We start from the raw sequence: 20,895 nt of genomic DNA on the forward strand, positions 1-20,895 counted from the left end.
ATGGTTAAAAAAAACCCTCCAAAACAATGCTGCCCTAAGGGACTTATGTGAATATATAGCAGTAAACGAAGAGGATTTCACTGAATTAGCAAACCAAATACTCTAGTCTGGGTAGAACCAGAACTCATTTTTTAAACTGAAGTGTCATTCATTCTCTCAAAAGGACACCACCCTGAAAGGGTCACACTCAGCCGGTGAAGCCACTTCCGTGCAGCATGGCTTCAAACAGGCTAGGTGACCTCTTTACACCAACCATGCCTTTAGGTGCAGGTTTCAGCATGGACTGATAACCACCTCATGCGTATAAATACTTTTTTAAAACAAACAAAAAACAACAACACAACAAACAACAACCCACGGAAAGTACGTGGGAGTCCGGGCGTTGTCCCGAGGGCCTCCACCCGACAAACTATTCCGTCCTTTGAGCTTTTGACCTACTCCGGTCTCAGGAAGAGCCCACGGGGCATAAGCGTCCCACGGCCGCCCGGGGCCGCTGCTCTCCTTACTCCTTCCCGGGGACGACCCCACAGCTCCGAGCTGGGCCCGGCGGCCGGCAGCCCCGGGAGGAGCGCGGACAGCGCCGCACGCCCAGCCCGGCGTTCGGCCGAGCGGGCACCGGCCCTGCCCCGAGCATCCGCTCAGCCCCGCGCCGGGGCGGGCTGCCAGATAAAGGCAGGGCTGTCTGTGAAGGCAGGGCTGCCTGGCTCCGCCCCGCTGTGCTTCCTGCTCCCTTCGCACCGCTCTCGCCCGCCCGCAGAGCCGCTGGGCCACGGTGGGAGGCGGAGGTTCCCTGCCTGTCCTTCAGGCCGGCAGGAGAAGGTACTCCCGGTGCTGGGGCGCTGTGGGTCGGGCGGGCGCCGGGGGACGGGAGAGGACAGGACAGGACAGGGTAGGGTGTGCGGGCACCCGGTGGGAGGACTGAGGGCCGTGGGCAGCCGGGCGCTACGGGGCAGTGGTGCGTCCTGGGCAGGCGGCCTGAGGGCGGTGAGCTGGGCACTGCTGCTTGTGGGCTTTCTTATGCTGCTGCTTGGGTTGGTAGGTGCGCTGTGCCAAGCCAGAGTAAGGTTATCCAGCATCCCCCGGGGGCTGAGGAATTTACTGCTGCGCTTGGGCAGCCTCAGCTACAGGACTGCTGTACTTCTGTGGGATCGCAGCTCTCCCGGTACAGTGAGAAAATTGCATCCTTGCCAAATGCCGCTCAGGTGATTGCGTGATCAACCTTTAGTCCTCCCACTAGCAAGGGTGGTGTGCGTTCAGCTGGCAGCCTCAGTCCTGGCCCTGTGACTCGTGAGCAGTGATGGTCTTTAAGACTCTCTCAGGTCTGCAAGAGCCTGTCTGTGGTGAGTGTTGGCATGTACCAACAAGCCTTTGCTGGCCAAATTATCTATACTCGAAATCTGTCTGGTAAAATGTGGCAGCAGCGCTCTGGCCACAGAAAGAAACAACTTTCCCAGGCATTGTCCTGGGGGGAAAGTCTGTGAGAAGATCAAAGAAAAGAATGAGAAACAATTCTTCACTTGCTGCACGTGTTGTTGTGAACATGTGGAATGTGTTGTGGAGATTTGTTTAACAAAGGGTGCTTTCTTAATTAGCCAATGGTGATGGTGTTTGGATTGGTGCACCAGTTAGGTCCAGGTGTATTGTAACTGTCTATAAAAGCAATGGGTTTCTTAATAATTAAATATATAATAAAGAGATTGATCAGCCTTCTGAGTATCATGGAATCAATGCTAATTATTACCCAGCTGGGGGCCTGCAACCACAATAAAACGTTGTAAAGCATCTGATATTTCTCTACTGCATAAAAGCCCTCCACACTTATGTCTCTGTGGACATAGGCATACTAAAAAAAACAATACAAGGCATCAGAAGGGATTTGAGATATGTGCCAAAGGCCCCCTTGGTTAATTAACTTGTAAATACATCCCTGCTCACTTTAGTTGACAAACCAAAATTGGCCAGGTGAGCGGCCAATTTAATTGTCTGTATGGATATGCTTGGTTACAGTAGCTGGTTTAATTAGCAATACTGATGCATTGAGTGAGATTGGAGGCCCAGTCAAATTTGGGCTAGGGGAGAGATGTGTCCGTGGAAATTATGCATCTTGTTGAAGGATGCAGAGTTGGTGTTCTAATAGGAAGTCTCCTGTGGTCTGTATGCATAAACAACTCTGCTTTGTTAAGTGATAGGCATACTTTTCTGAAAGAGTTAATGTGCCTCTGACCTATGTAAGCTTAATTCTTACTTAAAGAATTACTGTCATAAATTTTCAACTGAGTTCAAATTGTGTATTGCCTCTGAAGGCAATTGCCTCACTTGGTTTTCCATAGGGATTAACTTTAACATCTTTATCTATGCCAGAGATACCAGTCTCCTTGCATGCAAATGGAGGGTTTTATATTAAGTGCATTAAATTAGTGCAATCAAGTTAAATTCGGAAGCTGAATTTATTTTAAAGACTTGTTTCTTCTGTTTTAGACTCAACAAAGAACTTGGGCTTCCAAAAGCTTGCACTTTTTTATGTGCGTTAAATTTAATAACATTTTTCTTTTATAACTCTATTTTTGCTTAGAACTGTAATATCTGTATAGAGAGCCTGTTACAGGAAATGCTAATATTGGCTCTAGAAAAATGTTTCAGTGCTGTTTTGGTATTTGTTTCACTTCTTACTGGAGTTACTGCCTCTGCACCCATTTTGTCACATTTTGATGAGAATGAAGAATAGAAAGTACTCAACAGGAAGCATTCACCCCCTGCCTTTGCCAGAAAGAACTTGTTTTCCTACCCACTACATCTGTGGCAAATGTTTTTTTCTGTTATCAGAACAGTTTGAAGATGTTCCAATGTTTCTGCCAGAAAACTTTCTGAAATAACTAGCTCTGCTCTAGCAGAGGCCTTTTTCTTTTCAAGACCGGCCCATGTAGAAAACCTGAGGTTCATAGTAACACGTGTATGTTCGCGTGCTCAATTTCATGAACTTTGCTCAGAGTAGCAGAGACCCGAGTTACTTATCTCCTGACACTTGTCCAACATGATTACCTATACACATGGATAGCAATGTTAACTAGGAGGTGTAATCAGGCTGGGTATGTCTAAAGGTTGCTAAAGATGCTAAATGTCTAAAGGTGCTAAAGGTTGAAGTGTAGGTGCCAGCATGCTCTATCTTTAGCTGAGAAAGATGTTATTGCTTCATAATGTTATTAGTCAAAGATTAAAGCCTGTTTTAAGCAAGGATTAATTTCTTGCACAGCTGTTGTATGCTGGAAAATGAAATAACATTCCTCCAAGGATTTAAGGCCTGCTTGGTGTTGGCTTTACTGGGATGTGTACAGATTGTGAGGTTAAACATGTACCTGAGATGGTATGATTCATGCCTATGGCATTTTCTTAATGCAGGGAGGTGAAGAGAAGAAACTCAACAGCTTTGCAGTGCATTGCCAAAGAGCTTTGTTCAACTGCAGAAGCAGGCTCTTCTCAATAATGGTACTACATGTAGCTGAAAAGTCAGTAGTGACACACAGGTATTTACTTAGTGTGCTTTGGAGATTTACAAGCATATTGTCTTCTGAAGCTCCTTATACTCATGTTTTTTCAGCATAATTGGGACTGTGACTTGTTCTGCATATAATTTCATGCTGACAGGGAGTGCCTATGAAGCAAAAAACATTGTGGTCCTAAAAGGAGAATTTTTCCTGACCCATAGCACTAGTGTGTGAGCACTGAAGTTCTTTAATTAAACCATAAGTTTTGATTTGTAGTTGTCATGCATTTCTGTTTGAGATGCTCAGTGGGCAGATTTTTATTAGTAGTAGTAGTATGTATTTATTTATTTTAGATTTTTGTCCACATTCTGTCAGAGCAGAGAATGAAACCTGTGGCATGAGGGATGGGGAATTTCTAAAGCAGATGAGGGCAGGTGTTTCCTATTGCTGCTGAATGGTAAATGAATTGTATAGTGCATCCTAGAGGAAAGTGGAAGCAACCTGGAGACAGAAACAGGACAAATGGATTACATATGCAGGTGTATGCCTGTATATTTCTTTGAAACAATACTCAAAAGCAGGGTAGAGAATATTTAGAATGGATCTGAAAATGTTTTTGCAATGTTGATGTTTGTGTTTTCTCTATGGTTTACCCTATCTGGTAAATGTTTTGGGTTTTTTTAATCAGATATCTGAAGAAATAGCCTGAAGATGAACTTCTTCCTGGAATCATTAAAAGTGATTGTACTTCTTGTTTACTACTTACTGGAGTCACTGGTGTTCTTGGTTGTTCCTGTACGGAAGAAGAATGTTAGTGGTGAAATCGTATTAATAACAGGAGCGGGAAGTGGCATTGGAAGACTCTTAGCGGTGAAGTTTGCCAGCCTTGGAGCCACGGTGGTCCTCTGGGACATTAATCAAGAGGGGCTCAAATGCACAGTAGGACTGCTCAAGGAAAAAGGAGCAGGAAGAGTACACTCTTATGTCTGTGACTGTAGCAAAAGGCAGGATATCTACAGAGTAGCTGACCAGGTAAAGTATATTTGTGGCTTTGACATTATTCCAAGATGAGTGCAAGCATGGGTGTAAGATGCATGAGTAAGTTTTCTAGTGGATTTAAAGCAAGAGATTAAAGTTAATTCATTCTGAATGTATTGCTTCCTATCTATTTCAAGAATTCTTGTTTTTAGAGTTGACTTGTGTATCTCTATTCCTTAAAAAATAAAAAAAGCTGGCTCTTTTTTTCAGTAGCTCATTTTAACTGAGTGGCTTCTTATTTATTCATTCAATGACCAAGCAGGCCCTTAATCGTGAAGTGCGGAAAATCAATTTATTGAAGCTAAAGCAGTATTTCAAGTTCTGGCAGCCTTTTACCAAAAGACCATACATTGCAAAAAGGATTAACTGCTTAGGCAATTTTCAAATAATTCCATTGCTGTGAAGAGATTTTGGCAGACTTACTTTATCTGAATTAATAAATGTATCTTGATGTCTTAAATATTTCTTTCTTTCATCTTTGAAGAGCTTTGCAAACATAGCATGTGGTTAAATAATTTGGGCAGACTAGCAGTGTTGCCAAAAGCTAATATTGTTAAACAGTTTCAAGTCTAAGAACCTGTTCTTGTTCACTTAAAATTTGCTAATCTTAACTGTTAAACTAAGAGATGTCCACAGTGCGTCTTGCTTGGGGATGATTTTTTTTAATAAAAAGTTCAGCTGTCTTCAGGAACATCTTTTGGTTGAAGTAATGTTTTATTGCTCTTTAAGAAGCTCTAGCTTTCTGTCTTTTTCTATCTGTGCAAAAATGACTGTGATAGGCTTTCTGATACATGAAGCTTGTGTATGAATTGCAGCTCGTTAGAGGCTGGTGCTATTGGTTTTGTATTCCAGTAATGCTGATCAGCTTTGGTCCCCCTTGCAGCTGTTACACCAGCTGAGCTGGACATCTGCTGTCCTTGCTGAGAAGTTGCATGTCTCTCCATAGGCCTGTAGCTGTGCTTCCTATTGAACTGGGAGAGCTGGAGGAGGAATATTGTAGTGTGAAGGATACTGGAATGAAGCAGATGAAAATTAGCCTTTAGGTTTGAGAACTTGAATTGAGGGCTAGCACTCTGGGCCCATGGAGAAAAGCAGTGGCTGAGCCACACTGGTGAAACTTGAAAAAGAGAACCGAGTGTAGATCTGTGTGACATGGGTTCAGGATGATGCAAACAGAGCTTGCAGGAACAAAGAAGTTGCAGTAGGGTCCAGTGTGTGGTCCCTCACTTAAAACTTTTTGTCAGCAGTTCAGCAACTGTCAGATTCACTAATAATCCTCATGCTAATCTGCATAGAAGAAAACACCTTACTACCATTATTTCAGAAATGTCATGTCCTGCTGATGATGTAGAATCATCCAATCTTACCAGTTACAAAAACACTTTAGTATAGGTGGTGCTTGGTGCCACTGCTTAATTCATGCAGCGTAGTAGACTTTGGTTCTTAGTGTTCATATCTTTGGGAGATATGACAGCATGGTTCCAGGTCCTTTTTCCTCTGCTGGTGATTCAGCTTTATGCAGGCTTGGAGTTTTGCAAGACTATGGTCTTGCAAACTAAATTTATGCTGGTAGGGCAGGATGTGTTTGAAAATTTTGCTCCCGATGAAAGAGTTTTATAGCCAAAATGAAATGTATGTGGATCTTTAATATGTGCTTCATCAGCCACACAGAGACAGCATGAAAAAGTTACTTCAGTAGGAGGAAAACCAAAAGGCTCTTCATGTATCTGGTCATTGTTTCTTTCTTGTACCAACAGATGAAGGACAGCCTTTTGGCTATTAAAACCTATAGCTTAAAATTTATTTCTAATGTCTCTATTCCAGAAGTACCCAACTCCTAAAGCTTAGTTAAAAAAAATAGACAAGATTAGAGCAATTTTAAGGAATACGAGGAAGTTGAACTAGAATAAAGGATAGGTGATAAATTATTCTTTAATTCTTCACTGTGTTACCCATTTCATTTTTCCCAGGTAGCTCAGATCAATGACTTGTATCTCAAATTCTGTTTTAAATATGTTCATTCTCCTTTGGAGAGCTGAGATAATATCTTGCAATCAGCTGGCCTACACTTGTTCTCTCAAATGGGTCTGTTCATGAAGGCTCTCAGTCTGGAGCTAAAATGAAAACTGTACCTCCTCTTACTGAGTTTAATGTATATGTATTATTTCTTAGCCAACTTAATTTCTGGGGTAGAGTGTACCAGATTCTAGTCCAGAATTACTCTTTAGTTTTAAGATGTGTTTACTGTAGAAAAATACTTGTTGTATTAGTTAAGCTTTCTCCATTGAAGACTTATCTGGAACATTTGTCCTCAGAAACAGAGGTGCTGAAAGCAAAGCTTGTGTGGAGCTGTTTAGCTCCACAAATCTGAAGAAAATCTGTTTGAGAGCTCACATTTAAAAAGGCATCAGGTGAGACTGCAAGAACCTGAGGTGTTTGGATCCATAACAAGTTCAACTTGTTTAAATGCGTAATATTTCTGTTAAGTTTTCATAAATAATACTTGGGAAGAATGTTTGGATTTATTGCACATTCTCTTAATGCTTTTTGTTTTAGGTTAAAAAAGAAGTTGGTGATGTCAGCATCTTGATCAACAATGCTGGTATTGTAGTTGGGAAGAGATTTCTTGATTCTCCAGATTCACTTGTAGAAAAAACCATGGAAGTGAACACAATGGCACACTTCTGGGTAAAACCTGTATTTTGCATATACATACTAAGACATCGTTTTAACATGTTTTCAATGTATTTTGCCTTTTAGAATTGAGGAAAACATATAGACCTCTTTGGAAGTTTCAGTCAGAAATTATACAAGAAAGTATTTATTTGCTCTGGAGTGGGTCAAATTTATTTTAAAAGCGTGGAAGAATGGATTCTTTGGGAATCTCTAGTGTAGGCAGGTGGAAGCACTTCACATTTAGAAATTCTCTTAAGAACTGAAGTCCACCATCTGCTAAATTCTGAGGCTAGGCATAAGTCAGTGTCTCATTATTAACTGACATGAAGCAGGCCCACGTTAATAGTGGCTGCCCTGAGAAATGTTCAGTTCTACTTCAGTTCTTCTGTTCTGTTAATGTTGTAGTTTTTCTGTGGCTGTGATAATTCCAGTAAGAAACACCACATGTTCTGATAATCCTCTTGATAATAAGTGAAGCTTTTGTCCAGAATGAGTAACCTGGTGTGCATTTTCTTCCTTTCAGTGAAGGCTGGTCACCTGTATAGTGTTTCTATCATAAAGAATTGTATAAAAAATATTCAATCATGTATCAGTTTATGTAGAAATAAATTTAGTCATAAAGATTTAATGAATTTAACGGAAAGAAATCTTTGCCATTTCACAAAATTTGCAGTGAGCACTTAATTCTCATTTGAAAGAAACTTCATGACTAGATTAAGCCATATGTTTAGCTTTCATCAAGTTACCCTCTGTCTTGGGTAGTACAGGTAGGGTAGGAACTCGCCATTTAAATGGTTGAAGGTTGGAGTTCAAACAACATGCGGTTCAAGCTCCACATACATACACACATCTTTCCATAATGGAGGGGGAAGGCTTATTTAAACTGTTGGGAGAATTTCTCTAAAACCATCAAACGCCTTCAAAATATTGTGGCGTGTAGCTTCCTTAGTAAAATGTTACATTGCAGCTCTGATTTACTTTGCAGACTTACAAAGCCTTCCTCCCAGCAATGATTGCCGCCAACCACGGACACTTGGTTAGCATAGCAAGCTGTGCAGGACTCTGTGGAACCAGTCAGGCTTCAGGTAGTGTATTGAAGAGGATTAAGGCTAATATTAATTGAAGTAATTAATTTGATTTTAATATCTATGGGGGGAAAAAAACCAAACTTATTTTGAATTTTTGGATCTTTCCATAGAGTTAAAGCCAGTAGTCAGACTTTCAAAACAGCTGCCTTTAAACAGATCATTTCTTTACAAAGTATTTTCCAGAAGCTCAGCAGTGCTGTGAAACAGATTTTTCTGCCAAGGCAGAAGGATCTAGAAGCCATATAGAGCTTTGGAAGCTGAGAATCTCAATGTTGTTAAAATTTACTTCCAGGTTTCTGATAGGAGAGAGGCCACTTTAGATTTAGAGGGAGCTCAGAAGGCATTTCTGGAATATGTATACAAAGAGGGCAGAATATGAAATAAGGTGACATAGCAGTAAAAGAAATCTAGCTCCAAGAGAGTTTCAAGTTGAAACCACATTAGAGAGTCTTGAAAATGTGAGTTTGAGGCATAATAAGTGAGTGCATGGATTTAAAGAAAAAATGGTATGAAAAACAATTTCATTTACTATTGTTCGTAGAGAGTGAGAAAATGGTAGCAGAGATGTCTTGAGAAACTCTGTCTGCCAGTCTAGAACAACAGTTGATTTAGGAGAGGAAACAAGAGGAATGAATCAGATCAAAAGCAAATTTTAACCTAATCCTGAAAACCATTCCTATTCTGATGTGAAGTGGTTTAGTATTAGACAATAAAGTTTAATTTTTAAATTTAAATATTTAACTGTAATTAATGTTTTATTTTACAGATTACTGTGCAAGTAAATTTGCAGCAGTTGGTTTTGCAGAGTCAATTGATATAGAGATGAGAAGTCTGAGAAAGACTGGTGTTAAAACCACAATTGTGTGTCCTTACGTCATAAACACGGGAATGTTTGATGGTGTTAAATCCAAGTAAGTAAGCTCTGAATTTTTAGCATGTTATAAATCCTTATTTCCTTTATGAAAATCATGAGCCTGGCTTTTTTCTGCTTGTATTATTTTTAAGGCTTCAGATGAGTGTTATGCAGTGAGTGGGCAACTCAAAAGGCCTAGGTACTTTACTATTAATTTAAGCTGAAATGTGAAACGTAATTGGTGTCCTTTCCTTTGCAGAAGCCAAATGCTCCATTTGTCCTCTCTGGTTTCTAAACCCCCATTCTCCTCCTGAAATTGATGGTATAGCTTTGCTCAGTATGCATGTATAGTGACAAAGTTTGGGAGCCAAATACAAGTCTGGTGTGGCCTAATATGAGGTCTCTGGTTTTGTCTTATGAGAGGTCATACAGGGGAGAAATAATCATGTCCACTCACTCTAACATACTGAAGATTCTGTTGTTCATAGGACTTGTGGTATTTATTTCTTTTTTTAGTTGAATAACAGTAAAATTGAGATTTCTTTGAAGAAAATGTGAATCCAAAGCAATTTGTATGATAGCAATAAATATTTTTCAGGTGGCCACGTATGATTGCTGTTCTGGATCCAGAGTACGTGGCCGAGAGGATAGTCAGTGCTGTTCGGCAGAACCAAGAAGTTGTGCTTATGCCACGCATCGCTTATCTTGCACCTTTTCTAAAAAGGTAAGTTATGTTTCTTTTCCCATCTCTCTTTTCTGTTTGGGGATGCTTAAAGTATAAAAGAAGCTTCTACTTGCTGGTTTGAATTTTCATTAAGTTATGCACATTTTTGGAAGGGTTTTGTTTGTTTGTGTCTGTGGGTCCAGTCTACCCTTGGGCCATAGAACAATGGCAGAAATGTCTAACTGTGCCTTGCTGACTCCACTGGGGGGCAGTTTTACTGGGGGCTGTAGAGGCCGCCTGCTTCTCCATAACTGCAGTCAGAGAATTATTGGTTGGAAAAGACCTCAAAGATCACCGAGTTCAACTGTAAATCCATCTGGTGTCTTGCTGAAGCATTTGGGCACTTTTGACTCTGTTGCAAGCCAGGCTGGAATACCGATCTGTCTATAACTCAGGTTGCCAAATGAGTGTAAAGGATATTTTGAGAGGACCAGTGGGTCTGTATTCTAAAGAGTATACTGCCTTTACCAGTATTAACCAGGTTAAACTAATTCTGTGATAAAACTGCACAACTCTTCTGATATCTTTGGTTTTTTTTGTCTTCTTCCATGTCCCTACCTTACAGCTTCCTACCAGTGAAAGCAGCAGTTCTCCTTTTAGACTACTTTGGACTCCTTGATATGATGAATACCTTCAAAGGTCGACCAAAGAAGGAGTGAAAAAGCACAAAATTCAGAGACTAGCAGCTCTAAAGTGGGTGTTGAAGTTAGTTAAAGGTGGTGATGGGAAAAGTTTGCTTCACTAACAGCTGTGAACTTTGGGTGCCTCATTTCTCAATAGTAACAAGATTTTTAAGAGTTGCTTTTTAACTGGCTCTTAATCAACAGCCTTCACCTGAACTATTGTTTTTGAATTGTTTTCTTTTCACCTCATTATGAAAATACATTAATTGAACTTATTTGCTTTGGTTTATAATGCCTTAAAAGGGATCCTGCATCACAAACCAATAACTGGCAACTTTGGGGGGAAGAAAAGACCAAGAAACCACATGTATTTAGCAGGTATCCAGAAAAGCCTGTAGTGGATCTGACTTCTTGCTGCCATTCAGTGAACCATGAGGATGAGCTGTACTGCTGGTGCCATTACCATTCCCTGGTAAGCTGAGGAATTCACGAATTTCCTCAAACAACAGATTGTAACTCTTACAAATGGAAGTTTTGGGAGATTAAAAATACACACTCTGTTGGTGAAAAAAAACAATTACATTTATTAATTTTTGGAGGTATGATCTCTCAACTCACAGATGACAATGGATGTTGGGACAGGGATAGGGAAGGATATGTAAATTAAGGTAAACAAAGCATTTGTGCTGCTAATCTACTTTGTGCCTAATTTATTTTAAAAGCTAATACTATGACTGCAACTTTGTAACAGAAGTCTTTGTATCTTTTAAGTACAGTATTTTAAGAACTATTTTAAATTGTCACCTCCTAAGAAGAATAAATTTGTATTTATAAAGCATGAGACTGCCAGTCTAGGTGGGCTGTTCAATGTCTCATCAAAAGAGACAATGAACTACTAAAAGCAAGGGTGTTGTGTTGTATAATAGGGGTTTCTCTTGGGATTGTTTCAGAAAGGAATGATGTTGACAGAACTGAATGGTATCGTTACAGCCATCCTTTGATGTTTTGCTTCTCTGAGTTGGGTGACAGACTGCCTTGTGTCTACAGAGACTTGGTTTACTTTCCCTTTACTCTTAGGACTGTCCATTTATTTTGAGCATATGCTGTGGAGGTGTTGTCCTTTGTGACAATGGATGCTTAGAAAGCTACCTTGACTTTTTGTAATCCAAAACAAGAAAAAGGAAGCTTATGTCTACATGACTTCTGTACATGCTAAGTCCACTTCATCTCACAGTTCTCTGCTAGCAATTGGTATAGCAATTGGAATAGTATGGAGAAAAGGGGGACTTTTTTAATGGGGAGTCTTTTTTTCTTTCAATGGTGGCCTAGAAACGACCTTAATTTCCCTTGACTATACAAATAGTAAATTTTCTTAGCAGAGAAAGGTTCACATAGAGCTACTTTACTACTCTACTGATGAGCAAGAAACACTGAGTAAAACAAGAAAATCACCTTACCTTTATGATGGATTGATGAGAGCTAGAGTTCAGAGTGATGAAGAAAAGATTTCTTTCAATCTCCTTTCAGATCTTCAGCTTCTCTTCCTCAAAATTTTTACTCATTTTACAGTACACCTCAGGAAACAGAAGTTAACCAAGTAAAAAAGAGATTGTCTCAATGTGCAATCCATGCACACATTGCAGTGTTCACAAATTCTACCACTAATAACTATGTGGTATATCTGTGTCTTCAGCCACCTCACCTTTTTATACTAACAGAACATACTTTTCCCTCCTGGAGCAAAGGGGAAAAGTGAGCTCTGCATATGAACACTATGAGTATCAAACTCCAGCTCTAGTGAGAGCAAGTAGCTTTTCATTTTTAGTGTCTTTGTGAACAACTTCTGTTGAGGAAAATTAGAAGCAGTAAGTCTGGCAGTAGGATTTGGGGATTTTCAGCAGGTTCATGTTTGTCAAAGCCCTAGGAGAATTTTACCTGAAAATCTGTGCCAGATAAATACATCTCCGAGGAATTTTCCCACAGAATCAGTGGAAAGGACCTGTGCTCAATTAAGTTTTGTGTATCTCTAAGGTTGGAAACTCTACAACCTCTCTGTTCTAGTGTTTTTTCACACTCTGTTTAAAAACAGATAAATGAAAATTATGTGTAAATTCAATGTACTTTATTTCATGTCCTTTCAGAGGATACCACTAAGAGTCTGAGTTTGCATTTCACACCTTCCTTTTAGGTACTTATACACATTGGGGCTCAGCCTTTTCTCAAGACTAAGCAGTCCCAGAAATCTCAACCTCTCCCTGTATGGCAGGTGCTCCAGTATCTTAGTTATCTTTGCAGCCCTTCACTGGACTCACTGAGTATATGCAAAAACTAGTTATGAGCATATTCATATCTCTTAGAGACCAATTTCTGTACTAGACTGAGCATGCATAATATGTCGTACAGACCTTCAGTAGAAAATCTCTGCTTGCTAGCTGTCCTAGTAGGAGTACACAAATAATGGCTTTTACATAAATGCGCTGCTACCACATTAAATATTGTGGTCACTGGTAAATTACATCAGGTACCTGGAGGATAACAGCCTGTCCTGTGGTGGTTTTTATCTCCTATGATGGCATGACAGATGTGGAGTTGTATCCTGGAGGTCAAACAGCACACATCCTTCCCCTGTGTTCAGGAGGTTGCTTGGAGTGAGTGTTTGGATCTTCTTATATCTGAGATATAAATGTCTTAAGATAAAAGGTGGCTTACTTCCAGCATAACAATGATCTTGACTGATTACTTTCCTGATGCCAAAAAAGAGTCTTTCCTTCTGCTCTCAACAAGAAAACTCATGGAAAGATCACTGTGACAGCCAAACAAGAAGATAAAACTTAAAAAGGAGGAGCATTTCATTTGTGACAGCATAATGTCTGACTGCTGGACAATATATCAGGCAGCTCCCACAAAAGAATTGTTGGTTTCATGGCCACTGCCTGAAATTTTAAATAGTCTCTCCCAAAAAATGACTGTGCCAAATTTGACTGGGATGGCTGCATTAGCCTAATAATAATGTTTATGGTCATCCAAAAGCAATCCATAGTATTTTTTGGCCTGCTATATTTCTTTTTCATGTGGGATCATATTCCTGTGGTAGCAGAAATCATGCTGTCCCCTAATGCTTCAAAATACGGAGAACATAGTGCCAAGAAAAATTAACTTCATTAAATCCTCTGAACAAGATTGAGAAGGAAGGCAAACAAAAAACTAGCAGCTGAGATACAAGCTCCATTATTATTTTATGAATTTGGAATTCATTCCCAGGAGCTATGTGCACCTGCCTGGAATCTGGTGTTCATGGTGGTCTGTTGTCATTTTAGGAAGGAGCCAAGCAGGTACCTCTTCTCTGGTAACTTTGTTCGGTTGTTCTTCCAAAGACACCAGTGTGCACTGCATAGTTTGCTAAGCAGCTGTTCAAAGCCATAGGCTTTGTAAAATAAGCATTTCAACAAAATAACTTGGCTTCTCTCACTGACCTTTTCTTTGCTGTGACAATCAAGAGAAATTATTTTGGATCCACAGTTACCAGATATTCTAGGAAAATGCAGGATTCCTGCCCCTCAGGTGACACTTTAATACATGTTATCAATGCCTCAGTGTGTGGGGCAGCACTACAAGCAGGGATTTTTGTCCACTCACTGCATTACACACTTTCTCTCTAGTCTTGGGTGTCTCCAGCTTGATGATATTTTCTCTGCCTTTCAAAGCCTCCAAGCTAACAGCCTGAAGTTCTGTGAGAACTTCATAGATAGCCTGTGGCCTATGGCTGAGGAAAACATAGCTCTGCCTAGGGAAGAGAAGTGGAAAAAAATCCCACCTTCTTCCTTTGCCCTTGGCGATAGCACACTAGGGAGATGAGTGCCCTGAGGATTGCAACAGAGATGTTCAAGACAAAGATGTGACAAGGACAGAAGTTCTATGCCAAGGTGCTCTGTGTTGTTGCGGCTCCTGGGTAGTTACTGCTTGATTAAAACAAACCTTGGCTCTTGGTACAGCTGTGTTGAGAAATTTCACACCTTATCCAAGGTCAGGCATAACTACATCTAAGGAAACATTGTTCTGTGGGACTTGTAGTGGAGTAGTCTTCCACAATCCCTGCCCCGGAAGGATGAACCCTAAAGACATATTGTTACACTTTTGTCTCCCCACCTCTTGGGGTCCAGAGGCAGCAACCCTGGCTTTGGCACAGAAAGAATCAACAGAGCCAGAGCATGAGCAGCAGCAGCAACCCTGTCAGCATATGCAGCCAACAACAATTACAGAGGTTCTTGCTGAACATGTTTGGCCTGTTGGTACCATGAACTTCATGCCTAGAAGGTGCCATGGTCTAGGCTAGCTGGGTGATGGTGCAGTCCCCCTGGGCAGGTATCTGCATCACCTCTGTTAACTGTATTACTGTACAGGCACCTTGCTCAGAGATTAATGCAAGGTGATATATGATAGCTGAGGAATCTCTTGAGCACATGGTCTTTAATGCTTGTTCCCCAGAAATGGGAATTCTTGTTGGAAGGTTAACATGGAAGGTGTTCTCTATATTAATTCTAGAAAACACACTTTGCGTTATTGATTGTCTGTGTATTTCTGTCATGATAATGATGATTTACCCTGAAGCACACTCACACAATGCACCATGCACAGCTAATAAAGCTACAAAACTGATTTGAATCATGCTACAGTTATTGCAGAATGTCCTACCTGTGTTTTGGGGAGCTTCTAACAAATTAAGAGAAAGCTGCCAATTCCAAGTAATCACATCAAGGGTGTTGTATCAAGAAGGAGCAAATATCACTAGAATAGCCAGGTGAAGTGCTTGTTTGCAGTGTTTCCTTCAGCAAGTATGTAATTTCTATTCTCTGGTATTTAGTTGGTCTCTAACAGAGGATGGGAGTAATTGTCAATGTGCCTAGTTGAAATTTCTGTGTTAAAATTTCCTCAAAAAAGGAATACCAAGTTAATTCCACCAAAAAGAAAATAAAAGTACTTGAAGCAGGCAGAGCCTGCTGTAGCAATTATCTCCACCGGCAGCAAGAGGCAGAAATCTGTTTCCAACCTTGCTCCTGAGCCAAGGGCTTGGAAGACAGCTCTGAAACTAGTTTATTCAACCTTTATTTTTTCCACGTTGACAATGAAATGTCTGACTGCCCTCTTTCATGCTTTTAGATCCAGATAATTTTATCTGCAATGACATTTATTGCAACATTTTAGGGATTATGGATTGGTCCTTAGCATTCATATAATTGAAAAAACAAAGTATCTTTCTTTTAATTTGTGTATGATTGTAACTCTGCCTGTCTAAATGGGTCAGGTTTTCAGCTCCCATTCAAAGGGGAGGGAGCACTTAAACAATCGCTTCACATTCAAGAAATAATGTCCTGACATCTGCTTTTTCCTAGATTTGGAAAGAGGCAGCTAGATTTGTTGGAAAAGAACTACAGTATCCAAAGTGGAGAACCCCCTTAGAAAAGAAGACTGGAGGAGGGATAAAAAAGTGAGAAACTTTAATTCGCCAGTTCAAATGAGAATCCACTAAATATATGGAAAATGCAAGAAAAGAGGGAAGGGTGATATTGGTGATATTGTTGATGAATAATTAGTTGGTATATGCTTTCCTTGTGGGATGTATCAGAAGACTTCCTTTTGGTCCACAGAATTCTTGAAGGCTGACTGAAATTCTACTGCTCTAGAGAATTTCCAGACCTAAAATAGGGGTAGGTTTGCATTGTGTCTCACAAACAAGGTATTTTGTAAAAAGGATAAGCATTTCGGCAGAGTGGAATACAGGCTATGTATAAACATACATATATGTATTCACACTTCAATTATACATATATGAGGTATAATATTTAGATTTTGTTTTGATTCTGCATGCACAGAGGTATAAGGAGGCAGACAGGAAGGTTTCCAAGCCTATCCCCCTTTAAAAGTCTTTTCAATTAGTTTTTGCAATTTAGTGTACTGTAGTTTGAGATTTACATCTGAAGCCAGGTAGTGGCTTGTCTGTCAGATGAAATAATGTCTTATCACAAGCATTTTATGGAGTAGCACCCCTGACTGCTAGGAACCTAGACTAAGGAGACAGTGGCATGTTCACAGCATTTATTTTTATTCAGCCAGCCACAAGCCTAGCCATTTTAACATTTTTTTTCAGAACATGGCATGTAAACAATGGATTTTTCACATCTACAGGAAGAGCTGTTGCATTATTTCCAGTGTGAAGGCCTGTCCTGTATTATTATTTTCTATATAAGTGCTTTTTTTTTTTGTTGTTGTATAATAGCAGAAAAAGCCACAAAGACATACCCAGAATACCTGTGTTCTTCACCTGAGTTATAGATTGATTTGTTTGGGGTTTTTTTCTTTTTAATAGTGTTGTCTTAAAATCCAGAAAGTAGCAGTAGAAGTCCAAGGAGATCAAGAGAACAAGCTAAGGGATAACTTCAGGATATATACCAATTCTTTTTCTGAGGGTTTTGAAGGAGACAGAGTAGTGCAATAAATTATGCCTTTGCAACCAAATAAAAATTCTCATGACTGTGTTGAAGCATGTGAGCTTGCCACTCTGAAATCCAGGAAATCACCCCAAGGAAATCTACAATGTCCATTCTTACATTCCTGCATGTAAACCATTAAAGCTTCTGTGGTGGTTAATGAAGTTCAGGATTCATTAGGGCTCCACCCCTGTGTATTCCATTAAAACTGTTTTGGGAGACATTCTGGCAGAAGACTGGTCTCTGGATTTTATACACCTACTAATATTTTTAGGATATTTTCACATTAATAGATGCATTAATCTTTTAAACTATAAACCAAATATAATCTGAATAAAGAATGAATTGAGGAAGGGACTTAGAAAATGTGGTAACTAAAATAGTCTTTTCCAGAGACTGGGGTCAAAGAGTGCTAGAATCTTGTATTTTTTCCTAAATGGGGAAATAAGTATCCTTTTTCTTTCCCCATTGTAAGCAGGCAAGAATTTTTTACTTTTTTTGGGATGCATTGATAATATCTGCTAATTAGGGGCAGAATGGCCCTGCATCTTTCATCAAGCAAATAGTCAGGGCACTGCGTCAGTAGTGACTTAGTAGCACTTCAACATTTCTGGAAATTCCTTGGCTTTCATCCTGTTGCCACTCCCTAGCTGGACTGTAATGAGACTTGGATGGAAAATTTTAAGAACCTTTGTATTTTGCCTGCATGGAGAAAGGACTGCTATAAACTGACTACTGTTACCTTGGATATTTTTAGAGATTAGCAAAGTTGATTGATTGTAACTGGACTATAGTCTCTTAAAGTAATTGTCTCTTAACAAAAGTAATTGTCTTAGAAGAAAAAGATAAATACCTATAAACTTGCACACACATATGTGTTAACTTTAGATTACAGTTAACATAATGTAAATAGTTAGCTTCAGTGGTATAGAGACTTCCAACATTAAAGTGGCTGATGGTTTGAAAAGAAATTGAGGTAGAAAGACAAAACAAAGGCAAATCACAGTCAGTACAATGCTGATAATAATTGTTTGTAGTTAAGATTTGTGTATGCTCTGATGCAACTAAGCACACAGAATTTAGCAGTGGCTTTCCACTGAGGCTGGAATGGGATTAGAGTGGGCAGCGCTGGGGGAGTGTGCACCCTTGCATTTGCTTTTCTGCATATATATGGATATTTGCATTCTGCATGAGGTGATGCTTTGGATCACTAGTCCTGTGTGTAAGAACCTCAAATAGCATCAAGTCCAATGTCTGCTATCCCAGACAATAGGCTATTTTTTAATATTACTAATGTGGAATCCTCATAAGAAAATACGTGAAGGAATGCCTGTGAGTAAATCCCCTATCTGTTTTTCAAACAATATGCTCATCATAAGACTAGTTTGAAGGCTTATTGAGAGATTATATGAGCAAATCTGGTTTATATTGGGATTCTGCCACATCCTTGGATCTTCCCACACATAAATATTAATAACATCAGACTTGTTCCAAAAATAAGAATTTATAGAGATTGATTTGTTTGTTTACCTTGGTCCTGCAGGTGATGAACCCTCTGGCTTTGCTACAATGAGAAGTTACACAGATATGTAACTTCAAATAGTCCTTTTTTGGCTCTGTTTTTTCCACCCTACATGACAAGGAATTTAACCATCATTGTGCAGTCGTTGGTTTGAAAGAGGGTTTTGGCTCAGAAGGTGCTGACAAAGATGATGATACGAAATACCTGTTGGGAAAGAGTGACTGGGGTAACCAGCTAAACAGGAGTCATGACACTGCTGTTCTCCACATGCTGGTTCTTCCTTAGGGCCACAAGAGAGGCTTGAGGATGATGTCCTCACAATGTCTGCTCATCAGCAAGGGCAGCTAGTGCTGCTGTTGCTGAGAACAGGCTGCTGGCATACACACTACTACTGGACACTGTACACTACTACTGCCTGTCCAGGCTGGGCAGAGTGGCTGGAAACCAGCCTGGTGGAAGATGACCCGGAGGTGCTGGGCAACAGCATCTGACCATGAGCCAGCGTGTGCCCAGGTGGCCAAGGAGGCCAGGGGCATCCTGTGTCAGCAATGGTGTGGCCAGCAGGAGCAGGGCAGTGATTGTTCCCATGTACCCAGCACTGGTGAGGCCACACCTTGAGCCCTGTGTTCAGTTCTCGGCCCCTCAGATCAGGAGTCACATTTGGGTTCTGGAGCATTTCCAGAGGAAGGCAACAAAGCTGGTGAAGGGTCTGGAGCACAAGTCTGGTGAGGAGTGGCTGAGGGAGCTGGGGCTGTTTAGCCTGGAGCAAAGGAGGCTCTGGTGGGGCCTTATCATTCTCTGCAATTACCTGAAAGGAGCAAGGTGGGGAGTTGGCCTCTTCTCCCAGGTAACAAATGTCAGGATGAGGGCACACAGCCTTAAGCTGTGCCAGGGGAGGTTCAGGCTGAACATCAGGAGGAACTTTTTCATAGAAAGGACTGTTAAGCATTGAATGCCCAGGGAGGGGATAGAGTCACCATCCCTGGCAGTGTTTAAAGAAAGACTGGATGTGACAGTACCATGGTCTCGTTGACATAGTGGTGTTTGGTCATAGGTTGGATTCAGTGACCTCAGAGGTCTTTTCCAAGCTAAAAGATTCTGTGATTCTTTGACTATTAAGGTGAAGAAGATACCAACACTGAATAAAATAGTCAAAAAGGCACATTGTTCGCCTAAGTTAAAAATTATTGTAATAAACTAACATTGGTTTGTATCATCTCTCAAACAGTCTCACTTGTAAAAGACATTTAGACTTGCCACATAGTGACAACAAGTTTTCCATGTTTTTCTCCCAAGCAGCTGCTTGGACATGTAGGGATGTAGAGCCTGGCAGCTTTCCATGTGGTTTTTAGTTTTCCTTCTGTCTTTCTCCATCACCACCAATCCAGAAAACAGTAATTTGAAGTAGCAAGATTTCAGAAGGATTTACCTCTGAAATAGACCTCAGACCTCATATATTTTTCTGGAACAATCTCCCTAGTTGGAATATTCCCTTATTTTCAGGTCACCAATAGGAAAACAGTGAAACATCCCTTAGGAGCATTTCTCCAGTTACGTTGTACATGAGCCGTTCACCAGCCGGTTGTCTCATGAAGACAGCTTTTGAGCAATGGCTATGAAAATCCCTATCATGAATAAACAGTTGCACAAGGAAGTTTTTTAGCAAGCAAGATTTCAATAGGCGTTTTTGAAATCACAGTAGTATCTGTGCAACCTCTACTAGCAGCAAATCAAGATGTGCAAGCACAAAAATTCTCCCAGCTGCAGAGGATTATTCTCTTGCCAGTCTGCCTTGACAGCTCACTGTTGCTTGAGGAACTGCAGCCAAGCCAACACTTTCAGCACTTCAGCAGGTGATTCACCAGCAGCTGAGTCATCCCTGTCCAAAGCTAGCACATGCAAAACCCAGGGAGGTGTGGGTGGCTGGGGAAGGGAAGCACAACCAACCTTTCTCCACTAATTCATGCCATCTGGGAATGACAGCCCATAGGCCTGCAGCTTTGTTTGCCAAACATTGTTTACAATTTTTATTATGAGGTCCATAGGGAGGGAGACTTAATTTTATTTAACAGTTCATCATCATTACACAAACCGTTGTTCTGGGTTTAGCTTCAGAAAACAGGAAGCAATACTCATGATTAGTTAGTCAGACTTCTTTTTTTGCAGGCTTTTGTTGTTAAACAATTAGATGGGAAAATTGGAATTGAAGTCACTGACATGCAGCTAGAGTATTTTGGTGTTAGAGGGCTCTCTGGTGAGCCACAGAGGATGTGAGCTGTTGCAGTCTTGACTCATCACTTTGGTTGGTGGTAACCCAGGCTTACATGGGAGGTCACTTGGCTCAAATGTCCACAGCTGAACAGAAGGGCAGCAATCACAAATGGTTATCTGTAAGCAGATGCTG

General features: G+C 40.5%; 1 protein-coding gene across 1 annotated transcript; it reads left to right on the plus strand.

Moving 5' to 3' along the window:
* Nucleotides 1-730: 730 nt before the first annotated feature.
* LOC128942696 (epidermal retinol dehydrogenase 2-like) lies at nucleotides 731-15,407 on the plus strand. Its single transcript, XM_054285314.1, has 7 exons — nucleotides 731-819; nucleotides 4,171-4,514; nucleotides 7,077-7,208; nucleotides 8,182-8,281; nucleotides 9,051-9,195; nucleotides 9,736-9,861; nucleotides 10,427-15,407. Exons 2-7 carry the CDS (start codon nucleotides 4,194-4,196, stop codon nucleotides 10,518-10,520), a joined length of 918 nt encoding a protein of 305 aa, XP_054141289.1. The 5' UTR covers nucleotides 731-819; nucleotides 4,171-4,193; the 3' UTR covers nucleotides 10,521-15,407.
* Nucleotides 15,408-20,895: the final 5,488 nt, after the last annotated feature.

The sequence above is a fragment of the Melozone crissalis genome, unplaced genomic scaffold (genome assembly GCF_028551555.1).
Source record: "Melozone crissalis strain CALT ecotype California unplaced genomic scaffold, PUWL_Pcris_2 ptg000042l_1, whole genome shotgun sequence".
Lineage (NCBI taxonomy): Eukaryota > Metazoa > Chordata > Aves > Passeriformes > Passerellidae > Melozone > Melozone crissalis.

Excerpts from the sequence above, each read along its gene's own strand:
- LOC128942696 (XM_054285314.1), top strand. The coding sequence starts at position 4,194 with ATGAACTTCTTCCTGGAATCATTAAAAGTGATTGTACTTCTTGTTTAC. Across the intron at positions 7,209-8,181 it reads ACACAATGGCACACTTCTGG|ACTTACAAAGCCTTCCTCCC; the intron begins GTAAAACCTGTA and ends TTTACTTTGCAG. Across the intron at positions 9,862-10,426 it reads CTTGCACCTTTTCTAAAAAG|CTTCCTACCAGTGAAAGCAG; the intron begins GTAAGTTATGTT and ends CCTACCTTACAG.